Below are 16,811 nucleotides of genomic sequence, written 5' to 3'. Positions count from 1 at the left end.
CAAAGGCCAAAATAACAGCTGTGGTTTTCTACATGTCGACGACTACATTAGTCAATGTTTTGGAGACTATATTGGTCAAAGTAATGCCATTCATATCCCACAAACGCAGCGATGATCTCAATACTGGTGGCACAGAAATGTTCAAGTATTAGTCGGAGCCGTTATATATCTTTATTTGTTTTAACTTTGAAATGTGTTTTTAATTGAATAAAAGCAATACACACTTACAAATCAAATTTTTCAATATATTCAAGGTAAATACGAATTCTTTTTAAGAGTAACATCATATTCGAAGATATTAAGTATGAGTTGGCAAATGATATTTTTATTTTTTATGAAATTTCATAAAGTTTATTCATGTAAGAGCTTTTAATCATGATATCATAACTTTTCCAATTTTTTATATGATTTTTTAAAAACAATTATTTTGCTTTTTTTTCTACCACCAGTTTAGGGTACCAGTACCAGTTTAGTAAGTGTGCGGGGACTGTGGCTTGTGCTTCTCATCAGTTTCTTCAATTGAAAAGCATCAATATGGTAATAATGAATTATTTCTTAAGCTGCATGATAAATGGATGTTTGTATTCTTTAATATGCTTTGAAAATAAGATGAATGGATTTGTACTATTACGTTTTTAGTTGTAATGAAGAATTATACTTCCGAATTTGTTCTTTGGTTAAAAATAAACCTGAAAAAAAAAAAATTCACCTTAGACTAGTTTTCAAACTAATCAATATTTTCAAGCATTTCTATTGCATTTTATATAGAATTTGGACTTTATCCTGTTTATAAAATTGAAAAAGCATAAATTGTCCATCTGCTCCAATTAAAATTTCCTATTTGAATAGTAATCATTTTAGTAGTTTTATTTATTAACAAAAATGTTCTAATGATTATTCAGTGTTAAGATAGATAATACCTGAGGTATATTTATAGCTGATGGAGTGCTGTATTTTGAAGTCGGGTCCTCTATATGATTAACTGTGATGATATTTGCTGGTCACCTCAACATTTTCAGTAATCCGAGATTCCTCTCTGGCTCTTGCCCCCGCTTTTATATTGTGACATGTGCAGGGGAGAGTCGGAGCAGACTCCATATTGAAAAGTGGGAATTCAGCGACACCAGCTGGTGTTGCTGCTTTACCTACCTCTTACAACTTTATTTCGCTGATCTATCTTCCAAGATGCGAGGATTCAGTTATTAGAAGATTGTTCTACAAATAGATCATGATTGATGCGATGCAATCGCTGTTTAAACGATGGAATTTTGTGTGTTTATATGCTAGATTCCTCTCTGGCTCTTACCCCCGCTTTTATATTGTGACATGTGCAGGGGAGAGTCGGAGCAGACTCCATATTGAAAAGTGGGAATTCAGCGACACCAGCTGGTGTTGCTGCTTTACCTACCTCTTACAACTTTATTTCGCTGATCTATCTTCCAAGATGCGAGGATTCAGTTATTAGAAGATTGTTCTACAAATAGATCATGATTGATGCGATGCAATCGCTGTTTAAACGATGGAATTTTGTGTGTTTATATGCTAGATTCCTCTCTGGCTCTTACCCCCGCTTTTATATTGTGACATGTGCAGGGGAGAGTCGGAGCAGACTCCATATTGAAAAGTGGGAATTCAGCGACACCAGCTGGTGTTGCTGCTTTACCTACCTCTTACAACTTTATTTCGCTGATCTATCTTCCAAGATGCGAGGATTCAGTTATTAGAAGATTATTCTACAAATAGATCATGATTGATACGATGCAATCGCTGTTTAAATGATGGAATTTTGTGTGTTTATATGCTGATCGAATGGCGAGGCGGCGACCTATTTCAAGTGATGCTTCATTTGTCGGTGTCAGGGCTGTTTAAAGGAATCTCATGGATGCCAGTATCATCATGTGTTTTTTTTTAATCCTTAATTCTACCAATCTCTCCATTATCCACAGTGGATAAGTCATTTGAGGTCAGTTTTCAACTTTCGTCATCTCTACTCTAGTGTACCACAGCCTGCACAAAGCAACCTCAGAAGATCTCCTACTGTAGCTACAGCTTTCTATTTTAGTCCAATCGCTGTCAGTAGTCTACCCACTAATCTGATGCGAAGCTTCGACATTCCACTTCTAATAACATAAATAGATAACAGGGTAGTCTACCCTTTCTGTCCACAGCTCTCTGTTAACTCTGTATACATGGACTTTTTCCTCTCATCATCATGTGCTTCTTCACAGATGTTGCTCTATTATGTACTTACAGCTGCTGCCCATATGACAATATTCAGTCTTAGTGGAGTCTTAAATGGGCATTAGCTGTCATTTTGTCACCAAAAACTAAATTCAATGAAATTGCTCTATATCATATATTTCAATAATAACACCAGTATTTGATTATTTCAAACACTTTTTACCCTCAAGACAGGCACATTAATATGTAAGTTTGGTGATTGAATAATCATTTATCTTTCAAGACAATTCTTCTTTATATTTCTTTACACTAAAAGCGGTTATCTATTTGAAGGTAGTTTTATTAGTTTTCTCTTCTTTTTTTTTTTGTACAAAATAAGTGTTTGTATTAGTTATTATATATATATTCCTATGCCATTGAGAGATTTTGAGAGATAAAAAGGTTGCCACCACTTTCACAACGAACGCCCTCTTGACTCCCATGATATTGAGCTGAACATTTTCTTCTTCTCTGTCTTTGTTCCATTCTGTCCTCCTTTCACAAATTCGACATACATGTTTAACATGTAATGTCTTGGTATCTTTGCTCTCTTCTTTTTCCTCTCGAATTCAAGGTTAATACTATTCAGTGTAAGGAATTTGTTTTGTCATGTGCATTGTTCCTGTATATGTGCTTTCTTGCAACTTTTAATGGAGTTCATCAGTTGTAATTCTTAGAAAGTATCTTCAGTGTTGTATTCACTAACCACGGAAATATGTAGTACGGTAATTGTAGATTAAAACATTTATTTTATACAGCATTGTGACTTGTACTTATCAATTTTTGCAGTCTCACACAATTCTACTGGTGCAGCCAAACCCTAGACCCGATACCAGGACCTATTCTGACTATGAGTCCCTGAATGAGTGTCTGGAAGGTTAGGTTATGTAACATATTAAAATTCAGCACAAAGAATAGAACGTCTTTATGAATCTCGGAATGCTAAAGTCCTTTTAGCCTACAAAAGCAAGCTTTCTTATGCTATGTATGATTATACCAGAAAACTGAGGAACATTTACCATATTTAATAGCAGTTTTTACCAATATAATAGGTTCAAATGGCACATTTTTTTGTAGGAATTTGCAAGATTTATGAGGAACATTTAAAGAGGCAAAATCCTGACTGTCCGTCCATTACTTACGACATTTCCCAGCTGTTTGATTTCGTAGATCAGCTGACAGACCTAAGTTGCCTGGTGTAAGTGGATTTTGTGCATTTCATAATGACTTTTTGGTACATTATCCAACAAAATTCTAGTTATATATTCACATTCAAAGTTTGACAAAGTTGACTCCATCTTCTTTAAACAGCTACCAGAAAAACCAGGGCAGTTACGCACCTCACAACAAAGATTGGTTGAAGGAAAAGATTTACATCATGCTAAGAAAACAAGCAGGCCGCTAATTCTATGAGAAACATGAAGATATATTGATAGTGACATGTAGCATATATCATGGCATCATTTGGTCATCATATTTGTACAATACATGTAACTTGTACTAATATATAGCTATTGCAACAATAAGTTATGTTTATTAGTTTTAGGTAAAAAGCATTGTTCTAATGATGGATTAGTTTTATGTGCTACTGTTTATAAACTAGCTTTTCAAGGAATTTCTTTCTGTATTAACTCTTTATTTGCAATACACATGTAGAAGGGGTTTTCAGATTTTGTGGAAGTTGAGATTAGATTATAGATTATTGTGTCTGTAGGTATTCTTCTTGCTCTCTTTATGACATTTGCCTTGAAACATTGTATTAAAAAAATAGTTTAAATTACATTGCTCTGATTTTCTTTTTCATAAACTAATTTTTTAGATGAATTAATCTTTTAGAATATGATAAAAACTCTGCAATGTTATTAACATAAGTTGACTGATACGAAATTGTATGTTTGCTCTCTCTTTTATTATTATTGTCTTCTTTTTATGCATCTACTCAAGTCCCAGATGAGGGTTTTGGATGAAATGTATGGTTGTTTTGACATGTTTTATGAATGAGGCTGTTTGACTTTGTAAAAAAGGTTTTGATAAATAAATGTGTCCTATTTCAATGTTGGTAGTTTTCCATTGGGTATGTATTATAGTATATATATACATGTGTGTGTTTTCATTTTCTTCGTATGTTGACGTATATATTTCCCCATGTGAACAAAATCTTGACTAATGGCGAGCAGAATGTCACAGTCCATAGACTTGAATTTAGAAATCTAAATTGCATCTCATACCTTTTTGCTATGTTATTGAGATTAAGATTTTAATTTTTATTTGGTTGAAGGACAATTTAGAATGCCAACTTGACTCAAGAGAAAAAAGTCCTTCAAACTTTTTCAACTAGCCCCAATATTAAAAATTATATTCTAACTTGTGCCAACTGTTTTGCCTAAGTTCTAACATTAGATGTGCATGTCTATTAAAATAAACTTTGCCAAAATGCATTACACAGATCATCTGACTTTAAACCAACTCGCCAATCCCTGAATACAAATTCATCCCAACAACTCGCCAATCCCTGAATACAAATTCATCCCAACAACTCGCCAATCCCTGAATACATATTCATCCCAACAACTCACCAATCCCTGAATACAAATTCATCCCAACAACTCGCCAATCCCTGAATACAAATCCATCCCAACAACTCGCCAATCCCTGAATACAAATTCATCCCAACAATTCGCCAATCCCTGAATACAAATCCATCCCAACAATTCGCCAATCCCTGAATACAAATCCATCCCAACAAGATGCTGGTGAAACATTAGGGATGAGTTTGTAGCAGTGTTATATTCTATTTGGCAAGTTGGTATTTTAAATGTTTGATTTGTTGAAACATTTTGGGGAGTTGTAATTATTTTTTAATTTGGGGGGAAATTGAATTTTGGCATTTTATATTTTAACATTGGGACAAGGGGGTATACTATACTTTCAGTTAAGGCAAATTGGCAGGTATTTCTCAATCCAAGAATATCTCTATATCAAAGTATTTTATGAGATCTGTCTGTATAAAGATTAATGCAAAAATTATGCGTCACAGCAACCTATCATGACAGAATGAAGTACATCCTTATGATATTATATCGTGAACGTCTAAAACATGTGGGAAATTGTAGCATTTATTATATCAGTTGTTTCCCTTTTAGAACTTTCTTCTGTCAGCCATGATTTGTGAACTGTAAATGTTAGAGGCAGCTGTGGGGTCCCTGTGATCTTCATTATATGCTACCTCATTGTAATCGATATCTACATAATGAAATAGGTCCAATGGGGTGCTCTGAACACCCCCCCCCCCCCCTTCCGTGAAGTTCTGGATAGTTTTTAGGTCACTTGAGTGACTTACTGCTCTTTTTTTGTTTGTCTTGATGTGCATCAGTTGTAAATTGCTGAATATTTTCAGCTTTTTTGGAAGGATTGAACCAATTTTGGTAGTTAACATCTGTGGGTCAAGGGGAACAAAAATGTAAATTTCATAGACCCCAAGAGATGTGGCCAAAACCATCAAAATTAATGAAATCATCTTTATTCTTGGACATCAAGCAGTCAGACTATTAGCATGATTATAATATATAAGCAATGAACCCTCTAATTACCAAAACTGAAATTCATGACTTCAGGGTTCATGCCCTAGGGTGGAGCAAAGTTGGTCATATATTAGAAATGCATTGTATCTATTAAAGAAACTCATCTTTACTTCTGGACACCAAGGCGGCAAATAGAATGAACATTGAGCCCTCTACTAAAATTTGTGACCCCTGGGTTCAGGCCTTGTGGGACTAAATTGGTCATACGTGTACTTTAAAAAAAACAACAAATATTTTTAAAAATATTTACTTCTGGACACCAAGGAGGCAAATTGTCTGCATGAATAGAATGAACATTGAGCCCTCTACTAAAAGATGTGATCCCTGGGTTCAGGCCTTGTGGTGGGACTAAGTTGGTCATACATGTACTTCAAAAATAAAAACAAGATGTGTTTGTGAATCACAAATGCCCCCGATAATGGCCAATTCCGAAGATGGCCAAGGTCACAAGGGCAAATATCTTGGTACCAGTAGAAAGATCTTGTCAAAAGAAATGCTCATGTACAATATGAAAGCTCTAATATTTACCATTTACAAGTTATGACCAATGTAAAAAAAAAAATTAAAGTAGGTCAAATGTCAAGGTTCAATACCAACGGAAAGATCTTGTAACAAGGAATACTCATGTGAAATATCAAAGCTCTATCTCTAACTGTTCAAAAGTTATTAGCAAGGTTAAAGTTTTCAAAAAGTAGGTCAAATTCCAAGGTCAAGGGGTCAAAAATGTTGGTACCCACAGAAAGGTCTTGTCACAAGGAATACTCATGTGAAATATCAAAGCTCTATCACTTACTGTTCAAAAGTTATTAGCAAGGTTAAAGTTTCAGACAGAATTACAGACAGGACAAAAACAATTTACTTCTTAATCTGATTTCATGTACTAGTGGGATCTGTACAAAACAGAGATCTTTATACTTGACTATCAACTATAATCAACCTCGAAATACATTTTGAATTTTAACACTATTAATGTAACAGTGTAGACAGCATAAAAAGGTAACATTGCATATGCAATCTGATTAAAATCAGATCCTCGATCCGCTCCTCTTTTTTTTTTTCGTCGCTACCTCATGTAGCGACAAGAAAAAAAAAAGAGGAGCGGATCGAGGATCTGATTTTAATCAGATTGATTGCATATGCTCTTTTATTTTAGTTGTAGTTTCTTTGTTACCGGCTGATAACTCAGAAAACCATACAATTCTTGTTCCCCTTGTATGAAAGATGCTTTACACCAAATTTCAAGTGCTAAACTGTCAACAAACGTTGGACACAAACCAATAGCAATAGGTCACCCGACTACTACTCTAGTTATTGAATGATTTTCCCTTGCAGTCGCAATAGTTTTGCATGTACTGCTAGATTCTATACAAATTTCCACTCGAGCTGAAGCATCTACATCGTTTTCTGCTCAAACTGAACGCGGAACAAATTCAACACTGAGGTACATCCACTGGACTTTCATGATGTAAGGCCTTGTTTCTAAAACTCAATGAAATATTTGTTTCAAAGCACAACTTTATTACTATTGGCAATGAATTATCTTAATTTTGCTCAACACAATAATTTTGATCTGTAATGAGGGCTCTGCAATTAAGGCACGACATCTCATCAAAATATGTATAATATACTACATGTACAAGCAAACCCAAGTACAATATATCAACCCTGACACAGCATTAAAGTGGTAACTACCAATGGACACAGCCATTTTAGCGCAATATCCAATGATATGTAAAGTTTCCCAGTTGAACTGATTTACCTTGCCCAGCCCAACTGAAATGGGACAGAAGTTATTGGATGGTGGAAAATACTTCCATGTTTCTTTCAATTATGTATTGTGAACCTAGATGAAAGGGGAAACCATTTGTGACCCAGATACATGTACCATTTTTCTGTCTCAGTTTGATTGACCTTCAGACCCAAAATCCACACTCATCCAATGAAAGGTCTCTATTTCAAATATGATGACTTCAGATGAAAACTAAGGGAAATCACTTCAGACATGTAAACCATTTTCCATGTCTGCCAGCAGACATGGAAACCATTTTCCATGTCTGCCAGTATATGCTTGACCTTTGGAACCAGAAATCAATAGACATCATTCTGATTTCATAGTGAGAAGTATGGCAACTCCCGTGAAAAAGAAAATTACTTTAGGTCTGGAAAGCAATATGTAAACAGACATTCAATTTAATTCCAGCATGTACATCTAAGGGGAAATTATAATGTAACATTTTACTTTGGATGCAAAAACAAGAAATGGAAATGTTCAAATTTACATATTCTTCCACATATTTCAATGAACTCTATATTACACAATTCATTCAATATATGTATATACATACAATACCACTACATAATTTTAATATATATATATAAAATCAATCAATTTTGCACATGATTTCCCTCCTAATATTAATGAGAATAATTCTCCTGAAATTTAATAGAAAACATAAAATAGGATGCATGGGATCAATTATTGTTAGTAAAAATCAGTAAAAGTTTTCTAAAAAAAAATTCCATGATAAACATGAAAGGAATTTTGTGGGTTTTTAAGGTACACTCTCTACAGCATCAGGGGTACTGAAAATGGTACATAATGCACCTGTGAAAAACTTATATAGGGTGCTTTTTTTTTTTTACACCATGATTTGTAGAGCTTTGCTTTAGATAGTATCAGCCATCATCAGACTGTGACATACTATCTTTGCATCATATAAATAAAAGATCCTAGCTTAAAAACTTAAACAGGAGGTATATAGACAAACCAAAAGTTCTGTGTGTAAAATATTTCCCCAAATTTGACCAAGTTCAACAACCCATAAAATTTTAAACATCAAAGGAAATTAAGAATTGTTGAGAATCAAAATCCTTGCACTATGCACATCTTCAAGTTATTTACAAAGACCCTAGCTTCTAAACTGTGAGAGGAGGTAAAAGGACAAACCAAGTCCTTTATTTCCTCAAAAAGGACTAAGTTCAACAACCTGTAATTTTCTCAAAAACTGAAGAAAATCAAAATCACATCTTCAAAACCTATACAAATACTCTGTAAAATAAGAAAGTCCCACTTGAAAACTGTGAGGATTTAGACAAATCATGTACTCTATGTAATATTTCATCAAAACTGACTAAGTTCAACAACCTGTAATTTTTCCAAAAAATTGAAGAAAAGCAAAATCCTTACTGCATGCACATTTTCAATACCCATACAAACAAGGTCCTCACTTGAAAATTGTGGGAGGAGTAAACTATGATCTAGAGTGATTCACAAAGAAGATACATCTGTATATAACAATAGAAACAGAAAAGCCTGAACGGATGGCTAGACATCACTGTACATAATATGTCCTTCATAAAGACGGCCATATTAAAATGACACACGAAATTCCAAGTAGTACACACAACTTTCACAGATTGTCTTCAATGCTAAGTTCAAATCCTTCAATTTCTGAGAATTCAGTATTCATTTTCTCCATCCAATCGTCAACTTTGGCATTCTGAAATAATACAGAACAAATGAACATAAATCATGTCAATGATGAACTAACACACGAAAATTGAGCATTTTTCTACAGGATAATATATATTTCAAAGTGTTCTGGGATCAAGGGCCCTAAGAAAGGCATAATTCAATTGCCATTGTATCTAAAGACATCCAATGAAAATGTGTGGAAGACTCAACTAACAAGCTTTGCCCTTCACTCTTTCTAACTTTCATCCAAATATAGTCAGGGCTCGCGCTGCCCATCGCATTTGTCGCATTTTGCGATTTTTCAGAAAAAAATGCGACAGAAATTCCGGAAATGCGACACGGACATTTCGTATTTTAGTATTCGCGCGCCATTTTGAATTTCAGCTGTTGGCATCCAAACAGCCTCAGGGCTGTTTTACCTGTGCAGAATGTGGATACCCTGTCGCATGGGAACAATAAGACTTAGGGTCGTCTTGTTTATTTAGCAGTTTACACAAAACAAAGGGTTGATCCTCTATGTGCAGGTAGGTGTGAATGAAATGAACTTTGCGCGTGCCAGTTGCCTACAGTACATATCGTAAATATAGACATACCCCGAGTCATTACTGGGGAGCTATCTGTTTTGTACTGGATGGAATAAAAAGCGTGTGATTGTGCACACAATCTAGTCAATGGAAGATACTTCCGTGTTAATAAAAATATTTAAAATTTAATTTGTCGGTTCATCACAGTACAAAAGCGATTTCATCTAGAAAGGTAAACCAGAATGTTCAGCTATATTTTCTAATCCATTTGACGTTAGTATAGTGTATAAATAGAGGAATGTTGGGAAATTGCATTATTCTTTAGGTCTTTAGTTTGATCTATTTAGAAAATGGCCATGAGGAAACGCAAAACAGTAGGTTCTTTTGAAATTGCTACCCTGTCATCTTTTGACTTCACATCATCTTAAGCCATTTAAAATTTGTTTCAGACTTCATGAAGTCCCTTCTCCTCTACATGATGAGATTCACCAAAGGACCACTTTGTCATTCTGGATTTCAAGATGAAAACAGGATTATTCAGTGAAAATGTGATGTGAAACTATGATCATGTGTTATGTATTACAGTAATCAATTTTCAGTAACTGTCATCAGTGACTTTTTCTAGACTGCAAATTTAATGAGTAATATATGTTATTTACACTACTAAAATGATTAATAAACATTTAGAAACTCATTTCTTGTCTTTATTTAATATAGCCAGTTTATATGCTATGAAATACTCTTATTTTTTTCTGGTATGAAATAGAATTGAGTCAACTTAATAGCCAAAAACAATATTTAGAAATAAAACCATGATTGTGCTGCAATGTCATCAGACTGACTAAAAAGCAATCTGCTGAAATACAATCGATTTTCACAATATCCTAATAATTATAGAGATTTGTGATAAAAGCTAAACAAAGCTATGTTGTATAAATTGTGTAAGAATAATCAGAGATATGATATGTTGTATATGCCTCTTGAATAATATACATGAAATATAGATCTACAGTAAACGTGTATGAGTCGATGCACGCCAGGTTGCGACACAAAATTTTGGTCCAGTGTGAGCCCTGATAGTCTTAAACAAAATCTGTTCTGCAGTCTTCGACATTAACCGGTGGCCCGAGGCCAGTAAAATCGGGATCGGGCTTCTAAAAATATTTAACCCAGGAGTCCGGAGGGCCTGTAAATGTTTTATTGTATGTTTTGTATATATTACAAATATAGCGTGAGATTGATTCAGACTTTGTCATGACTTACATGTAGCAATGAAATTTCGCATTGAAAAATGATCAACCATCCTGCCTTTTATGAAGTATAGGGAGGCACAGCACTGGAAGTTATTGTAAATATATAGTATGTGCATATATAAAAATTACATGCACATACTATATATTTACATTAACTTCCAATGTCCGTGTTGGGATTCCCATGGGGTTTCGGATTAGAATAGGTCCTTACCCCCTTGCTTGTCATAAGAGGTGACTAATAGGGGCGGTCCTTCGGATGAAACGGCAAAAACCAAGGTCCCGTGTCACAGCAGGTGTGGCACGATAAAGATCCCTTCCTGCTCGATGGCCATAAGCGCCGAGCAAAGGCCTAAATTATGTAGCCCTTCACCGGCAGTGGCGACGTCTCCATATGAGTGAAATATTTTCAACAGGGACGTAAAATAATATTCAACCCGTGTAGGGAGGGGGCTCGTCAGTGAAATTCCAAACCCCACAAGCGTATTTCACAATCACAACCATCAGATCCAAATAAATTTTTTTAAAAAACCCAGTAGTACAAGGAGAAAAAGAGATCGAAAAGTTAAGCCCCATTGGACCGAGGGTGGGCCTTTGCTGAGATATAATTCAGGAGAAAACAGTGTTTTGTACGTGGTGTTTACAAAACACAGTAGAACATGAGCTTCTGATGTCATCTGTTGAAAAATAAAATAAGATATAATAATGTCAGTTGTTCTTTAACTATGGTCATCTGGATATGTATTTTCCTACAGTAGAGCATGCTTGTACCTTGCAAATGACAAGTGGTCGAATTAGAAAAAAACATTTTGGGCCATTAAAATATTGTTCGGGCTTGCAAAATTATTATACTGGGAGGCCCGAAGGGCCTGTGCTTCACAAAGTTTTTCGTGAAGACTGGTTCTGAGCAATGGCCATTCAAGTGTCTGTATCTGAATTATTTACAAGACCCAAGAAAAAATTCACTAGGCCAAATCCTACACAAAATGTTACTGTTTTCAGATTTGAAAAGAACTTTGAAGATATCAGACAAAATGCATTTCACAAGATTGAGAACTGTTGCCTCACACACTTCAAATATATAATCTGCAATTGTTTGTAGTGTAGAGCTATGTGTTATGAAGTCCTAGAGTCGCGAATGACGAGAATATGTGCACACGAAAGTGTTCTTCGACCACACTACTTTTGGATGTGGTGTGAGTTCTTGCACCTTGAACCGGTTTTCGGGTTGTATGCTTTGCATTCGGATTCGATCCCGAACCCCAAGTACACAACCTGAGAATGGGTTCAAGGTGCAAGAACTCACACCTCTGTAGTTAGCGTGGTTGAAGAACAAGAACTCATTAGTGCACACGTTATCGTCGTTCATGATTCGAGAATAATGAGAAAGGCAATCTCGAACACACTCTACGTGTTTGGAAGATCAGCATGTCATTGTCACGGAAACACTTAACCATGCAGGTAATCGACCATAAGTTCAAACATCTAAGACTCAGATAAATTTGCTAAAATCTTAACCAATTCAAGATTGATTTCCAGAGTTTCACTAGTCTGACATGTTTTTGTTTTTTTTACTAATCCCGGACTTATGGACACGAGGTAATATCAAACCCTGCAAATGAAGAGAAGTTGAAGAAATATATTCTGAGTGATTGTAAGAAGGTAGGTAAGTAGCTATTTTGATGTTTTTTTAAACCGTAACTTTCCATTTAGTGCCAAAACCATTAAACCATCAAACCGCTTTTGAACTTAAAATTATTTTAAACCATTAACCTAAACTATTTTTGATCAATAAATTCACCCCACGTGTGATAGAAACACTACGTTTACCATTTAATTTTGATTCATACAATTATCACTTCCTTTCAATTTATATATGGCTATATAATTCTATTCTAATGAAAAGTCAGCAAACCAGTGATCTGGTCATCTTATGTAATATTTTATCAAGCTCAACCCCAATTTTACGGGACTTGGTGTTTGGGCCAGTAGCTATAAATTTTGAAGACTGAATATACAACATTTGCCTTGCATTTTTAAAATATGAAAATCAGTGATACGTACAGTTTTCGTTGATTTTTTCTGTACATGTTTCCTCTTGGCAGGCTTGTATGTCCTCTGAAAACTTCTGTTGACAGTCAACTCTGAAAAACAGACATTGTTTCACTTATTACATTTGTGCTGCACATAATAATTTAAACTATGCCCTATAGAGCCTAGTTTATTACTACATGTAATAGTTCAGGATTGTCACTAACGCAAGAATCTGCGTTCTAGACATAGAAAATTCACTTGGAATGCAAGTTTGTCTGATATGGCGAGTCCTGTGGACATGTCTCGGACTCCGAGTAAAAATTATAATTTTACTACGAAGCCCTGATCTCGTGTATTAATTACTAAGTAAAACTCGTATTAGGAAAAATCTAGGTAAAACGTTATGCTCTGGTGAACCGAGTTCACAGTGTCCAAATCGAACTTGTTTGTTTAGCGTCAGTCAATTAGGTGCGAATTAGAATATAATGTTAAAAAGATAATTAGACAAGAGGCCCATGGGCCTAGAATCGCTCTTCTGATACATTGTAGAACAGGCAAAAATTCTCACTAACCAAGATTCATCAATTAACAAAGTTTGATGGCTACATTTGAATACTATTTGACTTGTCAGTTGATGCATCTTGAGTCTTCAGTGTGTCGACCAAAAGTAGGTCACCGTGACCTACTTTTGGACAGTTACATTTAAATTTTCAGGTAATATTTGACTTACATCATCAAATTCCAAAAGAAGGCCACAGTGACCTACTTTTTGGTCGACACACTCTAAAGACTCCAGACCCATCAACTGACAAAGTTTGATAACTGAAGTCAAATAGTATCTGAAATATTCAAATATAGCCGTCAAAATCCAAAAATAGGTCACAGTGACCTACTTTTTAGTCAATCCACTTTGACTCAACATGCATCAACTGACAAAGTTTGATAATTGTAAGTCAAATAGTATCTGAAATATTCAAATATAGCCGTCAAAATCAAAAAATAGGTCACGGTGACCTACTTTTTGGTCAACAAACTATGAAGACTCAAGATGCATCAACTGACAAAAATTTGATGATCCTAGCTTTCATAGAGTCCAAAATATGCATCTAAAATTGAAAATGTGAAATTTGAATGTTTGCAAAATTAAAAAAGTAGGTCACTGTGACCTACTTTTTTTTTTATAAATATGTTTCGAGGCCTCTAGACGCATCAACTTACAAGGTTTGATGATTGTAAACCTCCTGGTATCTAAAATAACAACCTAAAATGTATTCATAAATGATTAGCCATAAAATTCAGAAAGTAGGTCATGGTGACATACTTTTCACCTGACACAGTTCAAGGTCCCATGATCCATCAAATGACAACTTTGGATGATTATAGGCTCAAAAGTGTCCAAGATATGCATCAAATAATAATAAATTACCTGCGAAATTAAAAAAGTAGGTCACAATTACCTACTTTTGAGACAACGTGATATTAGGTCCTAAGATGCATCAACTAACAAAATTTGATGATCATAGTCCTTATACTAAGCAAAATATCAAAGTTTTAACAAAACAAAACTTAAGAGTCAACTTTGAAGTGACCTTGAAACCACACCCTTTGCCCCAGAATGATGCCTTGAACAGTTTTTAATCTACAACCTATCCTCATCCTTATGCATAAGTTTGATGATAATTTGCCCAGTGATTCTTGAAAAGAAGATTTTTTAGCAACTATTACTTTTGTTTGCATTTTCCTAATTATTTCCCCTTGTTAAGGGGTCACAACCCTAGTTTTCCTACAAATGAAACCCCCTGGGCCCAGGATACCCTGTGACAAATTTGACAAAAATTGTCCATGGGGTTCTTGAGATATAGCCTTTTTTCCAAAAAGTTCAAGCACACCCAGAGCTGCCAACATTATGAAATGGAAAAAAATAGTAAGGTGGGGGTCAGGGGGCCTAGGCGGCCCCCTGCTGCTGGAGATCTTTTATGAATAAATATGTAACCTGAACAATTTTAGATATATTTCAGGGCTCGAAATTAACATATGCCCGTCAATCTGTGACTGGTTAAAAGTCTGGCGGACTGACTGACATTTGTTTTAGTCAGTCCGATGGGACTGGTTAATTTTCTAAAGCATCATTTTGGAAAATATACTTATGAAATTTTATTCACACATTTGGCATGCTTTGATCTGTAGATATCAGGCGAATTTGATTCGCAAATTATATAAATCCCACATTTAAGTGTTATAATATTGTCTGAGGCATATTCATTTTTTGAGTTAAATTTCATTTTAATTACATTTACAAAATATGTTTAATTATTTCTGAAAAACTGTTGGACTGGTAAATTTTTCTGCGGACTGGTTAAAATCATTCCCCATTAGTCCGGCTGGACTGGTGACATAAAATGTTAGCTTCAAGCCCTGTATTTCAAATCCAAATTTAATGAATTTAGACATACTAATTGTTATGCATTTTACAACTGCAGCAGGTCAAATACATCTTTTATTGATTTTACTTTCTAAAACTTGGGTAAAAAATATTGTTACATTAGTATATTATACAGTTTTACAGTTACTGTGTCAGTTATTCTGGCAAGTTTATTAATGTCATTTTCCCCGCCGTGAGAAATGTTGAAGTTTGTCAAACAGATTGTACACTTATACATACTCCCCCTTTCTGACTTTGAAACGAATATATGTTTACAGAGTACTTGCATATTTTTCTTTGAATTTCTCGCTCTTCTTTGGGGGAGTATTGTTATTTCCATCAACACATGCCTTACGTTTAGTAGCAGTTGCAATATTGTTTATTTCAAAGCATACAAATGATCGAGATGGCTTGTTTATTATAAAAGTAAAAACCAATGATGGACCGCTCTAAAACTTTCGAAGCGTCAAATAGGCGAAAATCGGAATATATATAGTGAAATCGTAAGGTGTATTTTCGGCCTTAAAATCGTAAGCCTTACGCCAAAATCGTGAGGGTTGGCAGCTCTACACTCCGCACGCCAGACATATGGCCATATGATTAGCTCTTTGAGCCTTCGGTTCAGAAGAGCTAATAAGATGCAAAGTGAAAAACATTTTGCCACTGGTAGTTATTTATTTTTATTTCTTATTTAATTTCTCTACAAATCGGGATCTATATTCAAATATAAATGTTTGTTTTCCAGTAACAATTTTTATTGGAATCAAAAGTAGCGCAGTTTGTAAACTTTGGTAAGTTTTACAAACAAAATAATACAATAATAATTTGATTAAAATGCTGTTTAATATTGAATAGGGTTCTTGTGATGATAGGAGTTTCGGGGAAGTAATTCTATTGGTGTGGACAATTAGTTGTCCAAGGCCAAGTCACGAATGATTAGCTTTAATTTCATGTGTACAAAATGATCACTGTTATGCATGGGTTTGACAATTAGAATCAATTAATACACCAATTTTTCCAATTTCTTGGAGATGAAAGTGAACAGAGGTACGTATTAGCTTGTGTTCACTCTGTATAAATAGGGGTGTAGGGAAAATGACTCCTCAATTCAACTTTCATGGGACTCATCAAATTTTTAAGGGACTCGAGCTGCTTATAAACCACGAGTCAGGGACTCGTCTTCAATAATTTCTAGCGACAACCCTGATAGTTTTGAAATATGGGCATATTTGTATTTCAATGACAACACTAAATTTGATTATACCCCCTCCCCAAAAAATCCATCTTCTGAACAAATTTGTTTGA

At 34.8% G+C, this 16,811-nt stretch overlaps 2 protein-coding genes and 1 long non-coding RNA gene across 5 annotated transcripts in view; 2 read left to right on the top strand and 1 right to left on the bottom strand.

Moving 5' to 3' along the window:
- The first annotated feature begins 14 nt into the window (after window positions 1-14).
- Window positions 15-4,274, top strand: LOC125649832 (enhancer of rudimentary homolog). 2 transcript variants are annotated; one of them, XM_048877654.2, is made up of 5 exons: window positions 15-145; window positions 450-537; window positions 3,010-3,097; window positions 3,298-3,418; window positions 3,532-4,274. In XM_048877654.2, the coding sequence occupies exons 1-5, from the start codon at window positions 33-35 to the stop codon at window positions 3,623-3,625; spliced, it is 504 nt and encodes a 167-aa protein (XP_048733611.2). In that variant the 5' UTR covers window positions 15-32; the 3' UTR covers window positions 3,626-4,274. The 2 variants fall into 2 exon arrangements, with proteins under 2 accessions (XP_048733611.2, XP_056021176.1); XM_056165201.1 differs by lacking the exon at window positions 15-145 and adding an exon at window positions 356-359.
- A 3,024-nt stretch (window positions 4,275-7,298) lies between these two features.
- Window positions 7,299-16,811, bottom strand: part of LOC125649810 (uncharacterized) — a 26,989-nt gene continuing 17,476 nt past the window's right edge. The window contains exons 5-6 of one of the 2 annotated variants that reach the window (XM_048877610.2): window positions 13,115-13,194; window positions 7,299-9,301 (exon numbers count right to left, since the gene is read on the bottom strand). In XM_048877610.2, the coding sequence (XP_048733567.2) occupies window positions 9,212-9,301; window positions 13,115-13,194 (170 nt within the window). In that variant the 3' untranslated portion in view covers window positions 7,299-9,211. The remainder of the gene's footprint in view (window positions 9,302-13,114; window positions 13,195-16,811) is intronic. The other variant, XM_048877611.2, reaches the window with a different exon arrangement.
- LOC125649840 (uncharacterized) lies at window positions 9,334-10,494 on the top strand. The gene is made up of 2 exons (XR_007360810.2): window positions 9,334-9,800; window positions 10,250-10,494. It is a non-coding gene; the product is annotated as an uncharacterized LOC125649840 (long non-coding RNA).

This window comes from Ostrea edulis, chromosome 5 (genome assembly GCF_947568905.1).
Source record: "Ostrea edulis chromosome 5, xbOstEdul1.1, whole genome shotgun sequence".
NCBI classification, from domain to species: Eukaryota; Metazoa; Mollusca; class Bivalvia; order Ostreida; family Ostreidae; genus Ostrea; species Ostrea edulis.
Note: the sequence above shows the minus strand (reverse complement) of the source record. Positions and strands in the feature narration are given on the sequence as shown.